The 19,859-nt window shown below is 41.2% G+C and overlaps 2 protein-coding genes across 4 annotated transcripts; both read right to left on the bottom strand.

Annotated features, from left to right (window-relative positions):
• Positions 1–246: 246 nt before the first annotated feature.
• Positions 247–1,140, bottom strand: LOC139070347 (P2X purinoceptor 7-like). 3 transcript variants are annotated; one of them, XM_070552420.1, is made up of 5 exons: positions 926–1,140; positions 785–851; positions 638–658; positions 507–565; positions 247–442 (listed from the first exon to the last, which is right to left on the bottom strand). In XM_070552420.1, the coding sequence occupies exons 1-5, from the start codon at positions 1,138–1,140 to the stop codon at positions 283–285; spliced, it is 522 nt and encodes a 173-aa protein (XP_070408521.1). In that variant the 3' UTR covers positions 247–282. The 3 variants fall into 3 exon arrangements, with proteins under 3 accessions (XP_070408521.1, XP_070408520.1, XP_070408522.1); XM_070552419.1 differs by having other exon boundaries at positions 507–658; XM_070552421.1 differs by lacking the exon at positions 638–658.
• Positions 1,141–8,635: 7,495 nt separating this feature from the next.
• On the bottom strand, positions 8,636–12,067 carry LOC129160684 (putative leucine-rich repeat-containing protein DDB_G0290503). The gene has a single exon (XM_054737688.2). It carries the CDS (start codon positions 12,065–12,067, stop codon positions 8,636–8,638), a length of 3,432 nt encoding a protein of 1,143 aa, XP_054593663.2.
• Positions 12,068–19,859: the final 7,792 nt, after the last annotated feature.

The following is a 19,859-nucleotide window of genomic DNA, read 5'->3' as shown; positions in this document are numbered from 1 at the left end:
AATTATCATTCATTTTTACCTAATTGAACCTGCTCTAGAATAGACTTCATTAATCACACAGGGTGTAAATTCACTTGTTACAGCAGCATTAATTAACCCCGAATTAGAATCTTACTGTTGTAAGAGCTCATTTGAAAAGTGTGTGGCTATATGTGTGTATATATAAATAATGTCAAAGTGTAAAGAAGTGCATTTACCGTTTAGTGATTTATGCAGCTTTTTATGGACAGGAATCAATACAGGAAATTTATATTATGACATTTATTTAATCCAAAAAAAAAATTAGTTCAGAGGAGGGAGGAATCCTTTGTATGCACCGTCTTCTGGGAACTCCTGCCTTATTCTGGAGACAGCGCATGACTGGATCACAACACGAACGTGCTGTCCCAGGTAACCCCAACACCACCTGACCACATTCCGGTACGCCAGATGTCTGTAACAGCTGAGAAAGAGGTGGTATGAGTTATAAAGTATTCATAAAAAAAGTCATTTGACAGTTGTCTTACCTGTTGAGCGTAGTCTCCTGCATCTCCCCATAGAGTTGCAGAAAGGTGCCATAAACTGCCTGCAACACGTAGGGATTCAGAACAACAGCCTCAAAACCAGGATGCTTAGTTATGCAGGAGGTTACACCCACCTGCTGACACCTGAGCATTACCTACGACAAAGAACAACTGATATCAGGGCTATAAGAGTTCAATATTAGTATGATGTTAGTGATTGTGTAACAAATGTGTACATTACAGAATGCTTTTCTCATGGTGGGGTACTTTTATTTTCATACCTTGGGTGTTTCTCTGCAGCACACATTTTCTCTGGCTGACAATGATGTGCAATGGCCGCAGGTGCACCTGTTGAGGCAGTCATACAATATTACTTTTAGCTAAGCTAAATACAGCTTTAGCTGTGGCAAAAAGCTACTTACCACTCAGAGACTGGACCCATTCGATGCCTTGATACACCTGTTGGCTCGGCTCCAGGGGCCTCTGACAACTCACGAGCTAGTGGCTCAAAAAGATACGGTTCAGGACCGCTTGCTTCCCCCAAAAAGCCCTCCTCCCTATCCTCTGGGGATGAAGGTGGGGAAAAGTCCTCCACCTCGAATGACTGCTCTGAGCTAGTGTCGCTCTCCGTCGCCATCTGGCTTCAAATTTCAGTATGTCAATCACGGTCGTAGCTCCGCCTTCTCTGTCTTACAGGAAACGCCTCTTTGGGCTGCATTTTTCAAATATGAAATGTGGGTGGAGTAAGACTCTGAGGGGGGCATTACTACTACTTTAAACAACAACAACAACAAAAAATCCACTTCTGAGAAACAAAAGTAATCCACTTATCAGGATCCTCAGGAATGTAAACAGATGACCAGAGGCCGGTCCAGGCCCAGGCGAACCGCAGAGCTCCCGTAAGTACGGCAGGAACCACAGGACGTCCAGACCCACACGAACCGAACTCTCAGTCAGCAGGCAGCTACATCAGGCGATGGTGTAGAGAGACCCGCCCAGGAAGCGACGACCACAGGCGAACCCAGAGGAGAAGAAGAGCAGACACAGGGCATTTCAATGTAGACGCACATGGATGGCGTCTGATGCGAAACAACAAACAAAAATAAACCTAGCACTACATGTGCCTACATGTTTTATGTGAAGCAATTATGTGAACCCTGTATGTGCTATGTGAAGCAAATTATGTGAACGGAGTTCAGGTGATAGAAATGGATGTAGTAAACTACGTGTACTGAAAAATTGTTGCAAAAAGAACTAAATCAACATAACCCTATAATACAAGTAAGGGAAAATCAACGCTTGGAGCAAAATGTTATCAAAAAAGAAGGCAAAATAAACTGTAGCCCATAACTGGTAAAAATCAAAATAAAATTGATCATAATAGAAATGACAAAAGGAAATCAGCTGTAATGAAATAATGCAGAAATATATCTGTGATTATCTGTTTAAAGAATCAGTAATACAGCAAATATAAAGAGGATAAATCACATTAATGTAAATCAGAGATGTTAGTACTCAAACCTACATGTGAATATACACAGTAGAAATTAGAGATTAGTAAATAAAATGAAGTATATAAAAATTAATAAATGGACCCAAATTAGTCCTTCAGCGTACAAAAAAAAATTTGTCTAAATCAATAGAAGTTGAAAAATAAAAATTGCTTTTGGATCAAACATGACAGTTAGTGGATTTACTCACTTTTAACTGTCATGGCCTAACAGAACCACAGCAGTGTCATCCAAGTTCGTATGCTACATTTAGACATGAATTCTATCCACGCACACACATACACACAACAGGACTTGTGAGACCTGAAACAGGGAACCGAGGGAGAGTGGATGGAAAAGTCACCCCCCCCTTTTGAGTCGATTTGATTTTGGTCAGCAGATCCATGGGTTGCAGCTTTGTACAAATAGGCGGAACCCTTGTGTAATTTGATCTGATTTCTGTGGACCCACTTATAGATGGGATCTTTGTTCCATTCGGTGATCTTGATCTGATACACAATCGGAGAGAGTTTTTCAGTTATCCGGTATGGACCGGACCACTTCGGCACTTAGCCAGTTTACCAGAGGTTGTTTTTGTTTGACCAGTATTTGGAGCAAAAATATAGAACCAGGCCTTATCACCCACGATGAATGAGTTCAGAATGTGAGGTCTTCTGATCATAACAGGCCTTCCTGCCTTCAGCTGATCTCTCCAGATTTGTCTGTGCAAAAGAAAACGCTGCAGGCAGATGGTCCAAGTCTTGCAAATACTGCTCGTTGGTGTAAGCTGTATCTGCACTGGGTTGAAATGACTGATACAGCAAGTGAAGCGTCAGGGTCATTTGTCTACCCGTCATCATCTCAAACCGGGAGACGCCTGTAGACTCATGAGGAGTGGCCCTTATGGCCATAAGGACCAACGGAAGCTTCACATCCCAGTCTCTGTGATTAGAGGACAGATATTTCTTCAACATGCCAAGAACTGTTCGGTTAATGCGTTCGACCTGGCCGGAAGACTGGGGCCGATAACCAATGTGGAAATTGACCTTGACACCCAACATCCTCCAAAGGTGTTCCATCACCCCAGAGGTGAAGTGAGTTCCCCTATCCGAGTTAACACGTTCGGGGAGACCGAACCGGGAGAAGATGTGATTCATCAAGAGGACAGCAGTTGTCTGAGCCGTGTCGTTAGGTGCCGGCAAACACTCAACCCATTTGGTGAATGCACACGTCACGGTCAAGAAGTATTTGTTACCTCTGCTGGACTTGGTCATGGGCCCCACCCAATTGAATTGCAGGTCCGACCACGGAGTGGACGGCCCTCTGCTCTGAAGAGGAGCTCTGTGGATGGGGTTAGATGGTTGAAATTGGCAGCAAACCAAACAGCTTTGGATGTAGTCTGAGATGTCCTGATGCATCCCCGGCCAATAGCAACCTGGCTAAGGGCACTGAACGTGGCCTTGACACCTTTGTGCCCAGAAGAAGGAGAATCATGGGCTTGTACTAACATAGCCCCCCTTAGGGACTGTGGTGCCACAAGGACAGGTGACGACGGAGGCTTGGAGATGTGCATTAGCAAACCTTTAACCATCCTCAGCGTGACACGAACCCGAAAGAGAGCACGGAGCTCAGGAACGGAGCCAAGCTCGACAGCAGAAGGCAGATGAGCTGTCGGATAAGAAAGGTACAGGCTCATCCTGCTGATAGCAGGGTCCCGGGACTGGAGGCTGACAAGGTCGTTGTCAGAAAAAACTGGTTTAACAGACACGAAACCATCAGATGGTCGAGGGGTGGACGCCTTAGCGGCCTGAGCTCGAGTCACGACACACACAACGGGTGGGTCTGACCGAGAGGACACATCGTCAGGGTGCCACAAGGGGTCAAAGGACCACGGGGTACCAACAGCTTCACCTTGAGTGGCAAGAGAGTCTGTAAGATTGTTTAGATCCTTATCAGCTCCAAGTGAATGAGAATGACCTTTGACCTTACGCAAAGGTAAATGATTGTCATGAGATGTTATCAGTAGATCTGGGGGCTCTCGGAGTGTGGTACCCGAAGAGGACTCAGGTACATACGGTCGCGTTAGGAGAGGCTGCGGAGGGAGTTTAGCTGCCCGCAACTAACAAAAGGTACTTTGTCAGTCCTGAAAACTGAAACAAAGAATGTTTTGGATCGTACATTTGTGTAGGCGCGGCTTTGCGAGGGATCGGCGCAGGTGAGCTCTCTGGAGGGCCCTTGTTCGACGCACAGGTGCAGTCAGAGAGACTAGGGTCTGCCAGTAGTGGTACAGGGTGGCAGGCAACCCCCCCTGTGGTAGGTGGATCAGTGACAGAGGTCACCAGCGCCAGCAGTACCGGTGGAGGAGGGTCAGTGATCTCAACAGCCCCCCTTTTGGCAGGTGGTGTTCCCACCGCAAGGTATTGGGCCACGGCCAGAGTCTCAGCGGCACCATTATCTCCCCCATCGGCAGGTGGTGTTCCCACTGCAGGGTTTGGAGTCTCAGGTGGAGTGTCACCGCAACCTCCTTTCAGAACCATCCACTTGAGCAGGTCGGGAGTATATCACAGGGCTGTGCTGTCACATTTATGTATTTGTAAGATGAAGTCTTCTGAAAAACGATGAAAACCTAGACATTTTATCAATCTATGAAATCTTCCCAGATGCCCCTAATAGCACATAAAAAGCAAAAATGTCACGGAAAAAGAGTTTTGGTCACCTTGCATAAAGTGCATGGTTGTTAACCGTTATTGCTGCTAGCTAACTGTTACCAGTAGATGAGAGAAACATTGCCCTCTTTTTTCTACTGCCAGCCTTGTACTTACATTTGCCGTTAATCCAACCAAACTCTGGCTACAATAGGCATGATAGTGTTTTAAAATTGTTTTTTCAAATTTATAATGTTTGCAGATGATACAAATTTAGTTTGTTCAGGTGAAGATATAAAACTTTTAAAGAAGGCCGAAAAAGAGTAAAATATCCTCAAATCTTGGTTTGATGTAAATAAACTATCACTGAATATAAAAAAGACTAAATTTATGATTTTTGGAAATAAGAAGGTAAAAAATGGAGACTTTAAATTAACAATTTCAGATACTGAAATTGAAAGAGTGTCTGAAATAAAATTTCTTGGTGTTGTGATTGACTCTAACTTATCCTGGAAGCATCATTTAAATTATATAAAATGAAAAATTGCCAAATCCTTGGGTCTATTATATAAGCTGAAGGACATACTAAACCATAAGGCCTTACGTCTAATATACTGTTCACTAATACAACCATACATGGCATATTGTATAGAAATATGGGGTTCAACCTTTAAAACATATATACATGAAATAAAAACTATACAAAAGAAAACTATTCGAGTTATAAACAAGAGCAATTATTATGCTCATACTGACCCGTTGTTTTTAAAATCACAGATTATGAAATTAGAAGATCTATATTATTATAAAATAATGCAATTTATGTTTAGAGTAAAATTAACGGCTCTGCCAAAAAATATACTAATGTTTTTTGCAAAGAGGGAAAGTAAATATGGTTTAAGAGGTGTATGTATGTTTGTTCTACAAAAAGCCAAAAAGGGCATGAAAAGTAGATGTATCTCTGTAATGGGAGTAAAATTTTGGAATCAGGCTAAAATAGAATTAAAATTAGCAACTTCTCTTTCAGTTCTTAAAAAACTTATCAGTAAAAATATTTTTGAAGAGTATTAATTTGATGTTGATGGATGGATTTGTGTTTTACTTTTATTTGGGTTGTTGGTTCATTGCGGGAAACTGAAAAATTGTTTTGTAAGTAGGTTAGGCAATTATATAAGCTATTGCTTCTGCCTAAACCTATTCAGTCATGAGATACCAAATAGACACCATATACAAATGAAAACATATGTCAGTGAGAAATGGTATTTGTATCTATTTGTATGACATGTTATTGTACATTATCTTAAGATGACTGACTGAATAAATTGATCATTCATTCAAAAATTGATCATTCATTCATTCAAAAACTCATCGAGTAGATTCGTTTGGTGTCTTTAAGATCTGAAACAATGCATTTTAACAATAAACAGTTATTTTGATTCATTATTACTGTCAAGCAATCAAGTCTTATTAAACTTACTTTAGATAAAACATTCATTGGTCTATGGTTGTAATTAATATGTAAAGTGGGAAAATCATTGTATAAAACAGAATATTAATCTTTTATTAAGGTTAAAAAGTCTCGTCTTCTCCAGGAATCCTGCAGCACAGATAAATAGCAGGAGAGGAACTTTGTTATGACGGTTCCCCAGATGGCGAGGTCAAAAACAGAGCATTTGTTCTAGTTTGGAAAGCACAGTTTACCTTTAGCCCACTGATGAAGATGGCTGGGCAGTGTAATGACCTTTGGTATTACATGGCTTTCTTAAGCCGGGCGTACACTGTGCGACTTTTTCACTTTTTTGATCCGATTTTCCAGTCGTGCGAGAATCCACGACATCGGGGCGAGTTTTGCGCCGAGCGGTCGTGTAGTGTACAGGGGGTTACGAGAGGCGATTAACACCACGTGACCAGCTGCCGATCAGCAGTCGTGAGGTCGCACGGACTTCTGACGTGTTTGAAATTTCGCTCGTCCCTCGTGAGGGTATTGCACTGTTGAAGCGGCGCTGCGAGCAGCTGCGACCCAAAAAGTATCAGAACCGCTCACGGCGCATGCACAATCCTGCATGAACGCCGCTCGCTATTTCCCTAATAACACACGTTGTTCGTTTTTGTTTCTACACGTTTTTTTACTCACAAAGATTGTCAAGAAAGCGTTTTTGTCGTGTTCATGTCAAATTAAACTGATCACAAAACACAGATTTACTTTCTTTATTCCGTTTTCCTCATCCAACCCCCATAAATCCCTGTGTGTCCTGCAGCACTCCTGAAGGACAACAGGCAAAACAAAACAAAAAAGTCTGACGTGTTGTGTAAAAACTGCTATTTTTAGCATATTTTTAGGGCCGACGTGTTGCTAACACACGTACAGTGTGAGCAGTCAGGTCGCATGCGAGAACTGGGTCGTGCAGTGTGAGCACATGACTCGTGAGATCTGCCCTGCGAGGAAGTCGTACAGTTTGAGCTGAAGCTGAGTGCTACGAGTGAAAAAGTCGCACAGTGTACGCCCGGCTTTACACTACAGTGTGAATGGGTGAATGGCCTTGGGGGGGGGTTGGAGAACCCTAGAAGGCCCTATACAAATACAAGACATTTACCATTTCGAAACATTAAAATAATGCTCTTTGGTTCCCTTAGATCCGTTTCACTCCCACAGTTGTGGCCCTTGAGGTGTTTGAACCGCTCTTAGTCCGAGCTCTAAGCTGAGACCATGTTGCCATGGGAGACAGGGGCTGATGGCCCTGACAACACAGCTTACAGGATCATGGAGCTCCTCAAACCCTTCCACCACGATAAGGTGGCGATTCTGCGGAAGGGATTTTTTTTTCTTTAATTTTAGTTATTTTTTAGTTTTTTTAAAATCTTTTTGTTTGTTTTCAAACCTGTTTATGTTTAATTTTCTTTTTTTGTTTATTTTGGTTTTAGTTTTAATGCTCATGTTTATGTTTATGTGCTTAGCAGACGCTTTTACCCAAAGCGACTTACAATTTTATTTATTTATTTTTTTTAACCTATAGGGCATGTTGTGATCTGTGGGGGAAACCGGAGTACCCGGAGAAAACCCACGCATGCATGGGGAGAACACGCAACTCCACGCAGAAAGGCCACAGCTGAGTTTCGAACCTGCAACCTTCGTGTTGCGAGGCAACAGTGCTAACCACTGTGCCACCATGCAGCCCATCTACATATCCATCTACATCCTAGATCGGTGTTCCTATGAAAGGGTCGGTAATAAAGACGTGACATAAACACTAAACAATGCAACAAAAGTCAGATTTTTGTTTCTCAGCTCGTTGATGTCAGCTTCTGAACCCTAACCCTAGCCCCCACCCCGCTCCGCCGCCTTAACTTTAGGTTAAACTAGAAAATCCCTGAAGAACTGTTAAAAAGGAACCTGGCACACATTTTCTGTTGGAATTCCCCTTGCCCCACCCCTTTTGATGATGTCATCAAAGCAAATCATTAATTATTTGGCAGGCCAATTAAAGAGGCATTTTTACAATGTTGTGTGCTAATTACGTTGCCATAAATAAGTAAATAAATAAATAAACTAGAAATGTCCTGAAGAAGACAGCCGGGCTCCCCTTATCTCCCCTGTAATTAGAAACCCGATTATAAGTAAAGGTCTAAATTATTAGCACATGTTTCTAGCCCAGTTTGGGCGGCGTTGAAGCGCCCCTAGATTGAAACCTAGCTTCCCTTAAAGTGCATGAAGTTCAAATGATGACACATGGTTATAGTTGAGCTCTAACCCTAACCCCTGAGTATACGATTGGACTATTAATCTAAATTATAAGTAAGTCTAAATTATAAGGAAAATCTAAAGTAAGAGTCATAAAAGATTTTCTGTCCCTTCTCGCAAATAAACCATCTTTGTCACATTGTTTGGGTTCAGTTACTCGCATTTCTCTCATTAAATGCTGTTGGTCCTTCAGATTCTTGAAACTCTTCTTTGCTTCTTCAAACTCTATTTCCTGTTCCAGAGCCTGCCTCGTCAGCTCTACATTTCCAGATCAAGCTGATTTGATTCTTCCTCTTTTTCCTCACATGCCTCTTGGAGACGATTGTATATTTCTGCATTCTCCTTTTCAGATTCTGTCTTGTGTGTTTCAAAGTGAATCATTTCCTTCTGAAACATTTTCCTATCAAGAATCAGATCTTCTAATCCCTTCTCCAGATCTTTTTGTCTCTCATGTAAACTAAGACTTTCTGTTTTCATCAGTTCAACAAAGTGAATCTTTTCATCTTGCAGACTCTGTTTCATCAGCTCTAAATGTTCCCTTTCATCCTGGAGAGTCTGATAAACTTCCAGATAAAGCTGATTTGATTCTTTCTCTTTTTCCTCAAATTCTGCCATCTGTTGCATCAGACTTTCCTTCTCGACGTGTAAAATGTCGAACCCCTCTTGGAGACCACTGTATATTTCTGCATTCTCCTTTTCAGATTCTGTCTTCTGTGTTTCAAAGTGAATCATTTCCTTCTGAAACATTTTCCTATCAAGAATCAGATCTTCTAATCCCTTCTCCAGATCTTTTTGTCTCTCATGTAAACTAAGTTTTTCTGTTGCAATCATATTTTCAAACTCCAATTTTTCTTCCTCCAGGCTGTGTTTCTGCATTTCTAAACTATCTCTCTCCTCCTGGAGACCCCGCTGGATGTCTCGTAAAGTCTGATGAGACTCTTTCTCCCTCTCCTCAAATGTATTCCTCTGATTTTCCAGACTTTCTAGTCCAGCGTCTACATATATAAGCCCATTTTGGAGATAATTGTACATTTCACTTATCTCCTCTTCAGATTTAGTCTGGGGAAGTTCAAAACTCATCATTCGTTCCTGCAGAAATTCAGTCTGAGCAGAAGGACTTTCTACCTCGTCCTCCGCAGCTGTTTCTGTATCATTTATGTTGGAGGTTTCTTTTTGATTTGCTTCTTCAAACTCTGTTTCCTGTTCCAGAGCCTGCCTCATCAGCTCTAAGCTTTCTCTCTCGTCTTTCAGAGTCTGAAGGACTGAATTCATTTCATGAGGTGAATCTTCCTTTTTCTGCTGAAAGTGAATCATATCTTCACTCAGACTTTTCCTATCAAGAATCAGATCTTCTAATCCCTTCTCCAGACCAGTTTGTTTCTCATGTAAACTAAGACTTTCTGTTTTCATCAGTTCAACAAAGTGAATCTTTTCATCTTGCAGACTCTGTTTCATCAGCTCTAAATGTTCCCTTTCATCCTGGAGAGTCTGATAAACTTCCAGATAAAGCTGATTTGATTCTTTCTCTTTTTCCTTAAATTCTGCCATCTGTTGCATCAGACTTTCCTTCTCGACGTGTAAAATGTCGAACCCCTCTTGGAGACGACTGTATATTTCTGCATTCTCCTGTTCAGATTCTGTCTTCTGTGTTTCAAAGTGAATCATTTCCTTCTGAAACATTTTCCTATCAAGAATCAGATCTTCTACTCCCTTCTCCAGATCTTTTTGTCTCTCATGTAAACTAAGTTTTTCTGTTGCAATCATATTTTCAAACTCCAATTTTTCTTCCTCCAGGCTGTGTTTCTTCATTTCTAAACTATCTCTCTCCTCCTGGAGACCCCGCTGGATGTCTCGTAAAGTCTGATGAGACTCTTTCTCCCTCTCCTCAAATGTATTCCTCTGATTTTCCAGACTTTCTAGTCCAGCGTCTACATATATAAGCCCATTTTGGAGATAATTGTACATTTCACTTATCTCCTCTTCAGATTTAGTCTGGGGAAGTTCAAAACTCATCATTCGTTCCTGCAGAAATTCAGTCTGAGCAGAAGGACTTTCTACCTCGTCCTCCGCAGCTGTTTCTGTATCATTTATGTTGGAGGTTTCTTTTTGATTTGCTTCTTCAAACTCTGTTTCCTGTTCCAGAGCCTGCCTCATCAGCTCTAAGCTTTCTCTCTCGTCTTTCAGAGTCTGAAGGACTGAATTCATTTCATGAGGTGAATCTTCCTTTTTCTGCTGAAAGTGAATCATATCTTCACTCAGACTCTTCCTATCAAGAATCAGATCTTCTAATCCCTTCTCCAGATCAGTTTGTTTCTCATGTAAACTAAGACTTTCTGTTTTCATCAGTTCAACAAAGTGAATCTTTTCATCCTGCAGACTCTGTTTCATCAGCTCTAAATGTTCCCTTTCATCCTGGAGAGTCTGATAAACTTCCAGACAAAGCTGATTTGATTCTTTCTCTTTTTCCTCAAATTCTGCCATCTGTTGCATCAGACTTTCCTTCTCGACATGTAAAATGTCGAACCCCTCTTGGAGACGACTGTATATTTCTGCAATCTCCTTTTCAGATTCTGTCTTCTGTGTTTCAAAGTGAATCATTTCCTTCTGAAAATTTTTCCTGTCGAGAATCAGATCTTCTAATCCCTCCTGCAAATTGTTCTGACCGTTTTTTAGACAAAGTCTTTCTGCTTTTATCAGTTCAAGAAAGTGAATCTTTTCCTCTCGCAGCTCCTGATTCATCCGTTCTCTCTCTTTTTGCAGGAGTTCCTTATTATTCTGATCCAATTTGTTCTGAACTTCCACAAATTCGAGTTTCTGCCGCTCCAGGCTTTGTTTCTCCAAGTCTAACCATGTGCAGCCTTCCTGGAGAAAGCTGTATATTTCTTCATGCTCCTTTTCTGTTTCAGCCGTTGCTTTTTCAAAGTTCAACTGATCTTCCTGCAGGGCTTTTGTCTGGAGAATTACATCTTGAATGCCTTTCTGTAAATGATTTTGACTTTCAGTTAACTTTAGCTTTACTATTTGAAGCTCATTTTTAAAATCCACCTTCTCTTCCTCCAGATTTTGCCAAATAAGTTGTAGATTTTCTTTCTCTTCTTGCAGAATCTGTCGAGCATTTTCATTCTCCAGCTCTGAGCTAGACTTCTGCTGTTCAAACTCGTCTCTCTCAGCCAGCAAAGCTTGTCTCAGTTCTTCAAGTTTGTTTTCTGATAATTTCTTTGATTCATCAAAATCGAATTTCTCTTTCTCCAGATCTCTTTTCATCTGGTTTATTTCTTCAATCGCGCTTGCTTTGCTGTCTTGCAGCGATTTCCAAAGCTTTTCCGTTTGAGATTTTTTCGTAATCAAATCTTCTAGAAATTCCTGATTTGATGTTTTAACTTCTTCAATCTGCTTCCATTCTTTTTGAATTTCTGTCTTAGCTGTGTCCAAATCTTTGCTTTCCTGCTCAAGCCTCCGTTTCTTTTCTTCTAGACGTTGATTTTCGTCTTCCAAATCATCTTTCTCTCTCTGGAAAATGATTTTAAGCTCATCCTTGTAGTCGTTAATTTTTTTCAGAACTTTTAAAAAATCCTGCTTATCATTGAAGATAATCTGTTTTTCAGTTTCTACAGACCTTAATTCGTCCAGTGGATCCTTGCAACTCTCTTGTAAATCCATATAATTCAGGTTGATAGCTTCAGCGGCCATCTCTGCTAGTGGCTAGTTCCTGTCGCGGTGATAGACTGTTGCCTTCTGACCTGTTGAGTAGACGATGACGTCATAAAGGCTTTGTCGGTCTGGACTGTACCTGTCAGTACGCATGCGTGGTACCGGAAACCCGATCGGTACCACGCATGCGCGAAAGACGTCTACTTCCGCTCGAAGCCTTTTACGATAGTTAGGGGTCAGAGAGTATCTGTTAAGATGTTAAAAATAATAAGTATCTATTAAAATGTTTGCAATATTGAAACATTTCAATACAATGTAGATAAAAATGAAAAAAAAAGAAAACGTCGTACCGTACAGATCGGGTCTACCTGATCCGTACCGCGCATGTGCAGATGTTCTATTCTTCTTGTGATCCGTTAAATGGCAGTTTACTCCACAGTGTACAAGGATACTGCCACTTGCTGAATGAGCGAATTAGCCCGATTGTAAACTGAATTTGCGTTGTTACAAGTCGTGTTTTTATATGCGTGTTAAATTTGATTTAGCGTGTTTATGCTTGTAAATGTGGAGACGATTGATTGGAATTATCTTGATGTTCTGTTGATGTCCACTGTAAATTGTCAGTAAACACTGGCTGATTAGTCTTCAGGTAACCTATTACATGTTTGTTTTTTCTCCACACAATAGGTTAGATTTTCATTTAAAAGCTGAAAATGTGTCATTGTGATACAGCAGATATTCTTAATTTGCACTACATGTCCTATGAATGTTTTCCAATATGAAATGTAATATATTCTTGCACAAAAGCCAATTTGGCTCATCACCTAAAATTTGTTTACTTTCTACTTTTGTGTTAGATTTCTTAGTTTGCCACTTTGTCTTGAAATAACTTAATTCTTTGTAATACCATAGTGATCATTTTCACAATGTTGCAAAATTAATGTTGTAAAATAGTTTCTCATGGTATTCATAGGTTAAACATTTGTTAAATACAGATTTAACTACACTCATGTTTGTATCCATATAAAATAACACAGGACCACTTTATAATTTCCACCGGTTTACTAATAATGCGGAACACAAAACAGATTACAAGAGCATGAACAACAGAAAAAGGATTGAGAGGATGGTTACAATTATTTGAATAAGGAGACACATACTGATGGAAATAAAAAGCTTTTTATTTTCAGCGTGTCCTTTCTGGCAGTGTGGTACTCCGAGTACCAGGTACAAGCCCAACAGATTCACTTTCTCAATCAGAGCATTACAGTTTTTGCTATAGTACTCAATTCAATTCAAATTCAAAAATACTTTATTAATCCCAGAGGGAAATTGATTCTCCAAGAAGAATGATCAAAAACTCTCACAAAGAAAAACAGGCATCAAAACACAAACCAAGATGTGGGAGAATCACTGATGGGGAACCTGGTCACTACAACCAGGGTGGTGTGTGTGTGTGTGTTCTTGAACATACTACATACGGAGGACCATTTTCCCTACAAAGTAAGGACATTTTTTGGTCGTCACTTTTTTTAGAAGCATACCAGAAGCTTACTATACCACTTAGAGGCATAGTGTGAATTAAGTTTTAGTTAAGGTTAGGGTTAGGAAAAGATCAGCGTTGGTTATGGTTAGAGTTGGGGTATGGGTTAGGCATGGTGAAATCACAAAAATGAATGGAAGTCAATGGAGGGTCCTCACTATGATAGAAAGACGTGTGTGTGTGTGTGCATGTGGTTGTGTGTGGAGACGGGGGCGGCGACAGAGCGGACACATTAATTGTTCATTTGGCTGCAAAAGTGGCTGCAGTAGCCTGGGAGCATCTCCTCCAGGTAAAATGCCCTTAGTTCTCCTCTTTTTCCTCTGCCAACCTATCCTGTAAAAAAAATAAACAAATAAATCAACCAGAGAAGAATATGCTCCAAGTGGTATGGTTTTCATTATGTCATGCATCATTGAGATTTTTATTATATGTAATGACAACAATATAAGATTATTGAGTGTTGCATACCTCCGGGGCAGTGTTTGTATTGGTCTCCACATTGAAGGCAGATCTCAATAGAGTACATGTTAAAGTACTGTTCTCTGTACTTTTCTGAGAACCTGCTCCATGTGCAAACACCTGTGGAAAGCAGAAGTATAAAAACAAGATTACATTTACATGCTGTAGTGAAAAACGTGACAACAGCAACAATAACTGTATATATAATTTCATTATTTACTGAAGTCCTCACTGTGAAGCCACTTGAAGTGTGCTCGTCTTCTGAAACATTCAGTAGACACAAGGTCTCTGAACATGGAGCACACCAGAGCCAGTTTGAAGATCGCTGTATCCCCTTCGTGAAGAACAACCTCTTCCAATATGTCCATGAGGACACGTTCTGGTAACTGTACAATTTATGTCAGGTGACAATAGTGAAAATACAAAATTTGTCCATAAAGTTTCAGAAATATGAGGACTGAAAACACATTACGTTGAGTAGTGTTTCATAACTATTACTTCATTCTACTACTGAATAATGTCTCTGAAGGAGCTGCCTGTGACTATAACTACTAATTCAGTTATATCAACAAATTAAAGAAACAGGAAAATAAATTGATTACCTCCAGTATAAGACACCTGTCGGCCTCAGCCTTTAACAGAAAACATGATTATCACGTTAGACTGAAATGAAGACTACCACCATATATGTAAACCTGCATTGTGATGAATAGTCTCAACATTGTGTGGTTCTGTCCTACAAATAGTTATCTGATTGTTGTCCTCTCTCACCGGTCTGATTAGACTTGGAGGAGGTTGCCTTTGGTACCCTGAAGACAGGCTGGAGAGTTCCCTGGAGGAGAAGGGATGCTTCTTCTGTCCAGAAGGCAAATCTTTGTCCATGCCTTTAGAAAACAACGCCAGTCTGAATGGACTCTAGTTGTGTACTGCTGCTTTCTTCAGTGTGTTCAGTCACAGGGTTTACAGTAAGCCACTTTCACAAACTTTTGTTTGACCTGATGTCTTGCCTGAACCAAAGCTGCAAATATGATGGTGCCAGTTTGTCTAAAGTGCCTGCCATACGCCTCAATGCCGAATCTCTCCATCAGCTGAATACACCACCACAGGCGAACTGCTGGCATTTCCTCCTGAAGACAAATATAATGTAAGGTTTATGAAGACTGGAGACTGGCACAGATACTTTGGTGGTACCTTCTGAAAAAGCTTACCTCTGTGAAAGATGGTGGAGATGAGGTGCAGATGCAGAGAGCATGCTGCAAAGTAAAATCAGTCTTTAACATGTTAAAATGTTATATTCAAGTAATGGCAAGTAAATTCTCACCATTAGCATAAAGGTGCCGCAGCAATTTCCCATGAACTGCTGGAGAAAGAACTGTAAAAAGAAAAATGTTTCATTAAATGAAGAGAGCTGACATGCACCTGCTAGTTTTTAATTGCATTATGATGCACCTGATGAGCTTTCAAACTTTTGCACTGAAAACATTCCTCAAGGTCTCTTCCTGTTTTCTCCATCCAGAATCCAGAGTCAATGAAGGCTGCTACTCTCCTGGCATTGTAGAGAACACACATAACACACCAATCAAATGTTTGCCATAAAACAAAAATAAATTCATGTTGTGGGGATGCAACAATACTTTTTCAAACCGATACGATACAGATAATTGGATCCGAGTACTTGCTGATCCCAAGTACCAATGCTAATAATTCTACCACACAATGGAATGGAATGAATCGGACGGCAGTTTTATTTTCTTCAGTGCTTTTTACAAATAATGGTTAATAGGGCTGCAACAACGAATCGATGAATTCGATGAAAATCGATTACTAAAAGCGTTGGCAACGAATTGCGTCATCGATTCGTTGTGTCGCACAACTCTTCCAAAAGCGTCCCCCCTTCCCGCCCACCGTTGCGCGCAGACAGATCAGCGCGAGAGAGAGCCGGCAGTTGTTTGGAAGAGGAACATGACAGAAGCAGCGAGAGTCAAAAAAGTAAAAGCTTTTTAAGTTTGGGAGCATTTTCAGTTAAATCAGGCGAAGACATGCGTTACCTGCAACGTTTAGGTCAGACTTGGCATGGCACGGGATGATGCAGCGTCTTAAACGCAAGCATGTCGGGATCATCAGCGAGGAAGGAGAGAACTCTGTGTCCGGGTAAATTAAAAACTTTTCAAAAGTGATTCATCCAAGTCCCGGATTATTACACAGGCTAGACATGCCCTAAACTCGTAAAAAAAGAGTCTAAAGTTGTGAGCGCGACGCTTATTAGATGAGCGGGGGGACTCGCGCTGCTGCGAACCGGTTCCGCCCAAGGCCGGATTAACTGGGCAATTGCCCAGGGCCCACGAACTCTAAAGGGCCCAGGGCACGAGCACAATACTGTATCTATAATTTCCCGCTTTATGAGGACTATGGTGACCGTACGTTCCGTTTTCCCCGGCCGTGTCCACTTTTCACTCTCTGTCCGGCGCGTCCGGACTGCGGGTTCTTGTATTGATGAAAATGTCCGGCTTTTCATCCAGGAGCAAGGATCGAATTATGGGGGAGCTGTATATCCTACACATCCAGGGAGCCGGAAAAAAGTTTTCTATATTATATCATTTTTGGACTCTTTTGAGCAGAGAGCGGCACAGCGCATTGCTGCGCAGCGATCCAGGCAGCTGCTTCCAGCACACGGTCCATTCTCAAAGTGGCGCAACCAAAAAACTATAATTAGCACACGATCGTTCATGTCTGCACATGTTCTCTATTTTCTGTCTTATTTGTGCCTGCAGCGCTCTGCTACTGCGGAGCTCATCACCTGTGCTGCGGTGATTTCACCTCAAGCAGCATCGAAAACGCGCTCTGCGCTTTGTGGTCAGGAGATCCCTTTGATCTGCTCAAAAGTAACTGATGAGGTGAACAAGTAAGAATCCAGGCAGCAGTTTTTCTGGAGAATTAAGAGGAGATGCAGGAAGATGAGACAGACAGGACAGGAAAATAGTTCAATAAAAACAACAAAACAAAACAAAGTGTTGAAAAGTAAAATGTAGGTAGATTTATCTCCACTACACGTTTTTACCTATAAAACAATAAGTTACACACATGTAATATTTATAAATTTGATACTATTCAGGTCACCTTCAACACTCAGTCACACACCCAGGGTCGTTTCAAGACATTTTGGGGGCCAAGGCAAAATGACGCCCCCCCCCCCCCCCCCCCCCCAACTGGGCTCCCCAGAAGCCTCTGTGTAATTCATACCCTCTCCAGTAGTGTTAGTTATACAGTGTTTATAAAAGCCCCTCAGGCATTACTGACATTCTCTAATATTATCAGATGAAAAACTAAATTATCAGACATGCTGTCTCATCTGCTGCTTTTCTAAACTTGCAGAAAGTAACAAAACCATTTGAAAGCCACTATTTGTGGATTCTCTGAAAGTTTCCATGGAGTGTGGGACAACTTATTTTTTCAGTCATTTTTGGAAATAGTGATCAATTTTGATTAATTCACAGCCTATGTTTAATTACATTTAAAAATTAGTTGTTTGACATCCCCAGTTATAATAAATGTCTACAGATGAGATCAAACAAAACAGATGAGAATTGCCCTTAAGCTGTTTAAATGGACCAAGCATTTTAGGTCACAGATAGATGTAGCTTAGGGTCTCTGTCTATACACCTTATAAGACAATTTAGGTGATGGCATGTTGTTTTTCTGCTATTGAACTGTTTTCTAATAATGTTGTGTTAAATAAAGTGAAGGAAGGAGAGAAATAACGTTTCCCTAGCAGTTTTTAAAAATTTCCCCATGTAATCCGATTAATCGATTAATCGTGTCGAGACCCCATCCGATTAATCGATTATCCAAATAATCGTTTGTTGCAGCCCTAATGGTGAATTAGATAAAAAAAAAACATATGAATTAAAATGACCACAAAATTCAAAGCTCAAGTGAAAAATAAACATTGTGAAAGTTTTGCAGTTTCCACATTTAAAGTATCGGTTCATAGTATCAGTTAACTAAACTATACAGATACGAGTTAATTAGAACAGTATTGGCCTGGATATCAGTATTGGTGCATCCCTATCATGAAGTAGCCTTAAGGTTGGTTTATGCTTGACGCGTCCGCGAGGTCCGCACGGCTCCGCGCGGAAAAGTTGCGTCATTTTGCGTCATTTTAACAACCACGCCCCTCCACCGCGTCTCCGCACGGCCCAAGATTTCCGCAACGAGCAACTCGGAAAATTTCTAACCACGCGGACGGTCGGACGCGGAAAAACATGGCGGACCGGCACGGCAGAGGTTCGTAAATACAGACATTTGTATGATTCAGCTCTCAGAGATCACCGTGATCAACATGTTGTTAATAATTCTTGGAGAGAAATAGCTCGCACTGTCGGAAAAGACGAGAACGCTGTTAAAAATGCTGGAATGCCATGTTGTAAACAGTGATTTCTACTTCTACTATGGTGTAGTGTTGGATGCATGCTGTAGAGCTCCATGCTGCCCCGTTCAGTTTGGGAGAATATTGGCTCACCGCAGAGACGAGCCGCACAAACCATAAACGCTGCGAGTTGTGAAGTGCGTTCCAGCCGCGAGCCGCATCACCGCGCGGAAAGTGAATGCGTCAAGCATAAACCAAGCTTTAGAACGAGGCTGCCTCCCAAACCTTTAAGCCTAAGAACGAGGCTCTTTTAGACGATCTTTCCAAAGAACACAAGAGGCCATTGAACAAGGCCAGAACAAATTTTCATTTTAGTGTCAACCTAAATGTGGTTCGGTAGAGATCATCTCCAAAACCATCAGGGCCAAGTGAGTCCAGAAACAGTATCTGTCTCTCAGCTACCAATATAGCCTGAAATAGACATGTTAGCATCATCCATGAAAACACGACATGTCAACCTCTGTTATCTTCTATCAGATGAAAAAACACAGAGCAAGAAAGATCAAGGGCACTCACACAGAGCAGATAATGGTCAGCTTCACCTGCCTGCCGACTCCAAGCAGGAAAAAGCAGGGTGTCCTTGGACCTAAAGTTTTCCTACATGTTGTGGTACAAATTAGTAAACATAAACAAGCAGGAGTAAAACCCAACAAAAACATACCGGCAAGCAACGCAGCAGGTTGACTTGTGGATCCCTCCAGGTGGCCACGACATAGAGGTCAGCAATGTGAACATCTTTTCCCTAAAGGAAACACACAAAACAGCTAAATCAATACACAACAACCATTGATGGCTATAACCAAAGAAAAGGTGTACCAGTACGACAGATTACATGTCTTTGTGCAGCTTCCCCCACAATCTTCAGACAAGCGTTCCCAATCTGAAAGAAATAGCAAAAAGCCATAGAATCAGTTTCATTTACTATTCTCAAAATCTTGCATTTCATTATCTTTTCTCTGCAGTGCATTAGACTAACAAGATGTACTTACCATGGACTGTTCCAAACCCAGGCTCCAGAAGTCTTCCCGAGTTAGGCAGATTTTGTCTTCCTTCACTAGGAGTTCTCCTGGAGGTCGGTTTTGGTCCAAGACATATTCCACCTAAATGAAGAGTATTTCATGTGATTTTGCTTCAATACAATATAGAAAATAATAAAGATTAAAAGGGCAACTACAAAATAAGGCTGGCATTGTTTCTCATGCTTCAGCAATTCTAAAACTATCATCGACTTTGACTTATTGAGGTTTAACGTGACTGCATAGAAATGTGCCGTACCAGACTGGACTGAAGAGGGTCCAAGTCTTTCTGCCACTTTGCTCCTGGACTGGCATACTGATGATCAATCTGCCATTCAGGAGTCCCATATAAGTGGTCCAGGAGAAACTTCCCATCAGTTGGTGGAT

Source organism: Nothobranchius furzeri, chromosome 6, assembly GCF_043380555.1.
Source record: "Nothobranchius furzeri strain GRZ-AD chromosome 6, NfurGRZ-RIMD1, whole genome shotgun sequence".
NCBI lineage: Eukaryota > Metazoa > Chordata > Actinopteri > Cyprinodontiformes > Nothobranchiidae > Nothobranchius > Nothobranchius furzeri.
This window is presented reverse-complemented; position numbering and strand designations above follow the sequence as displayed.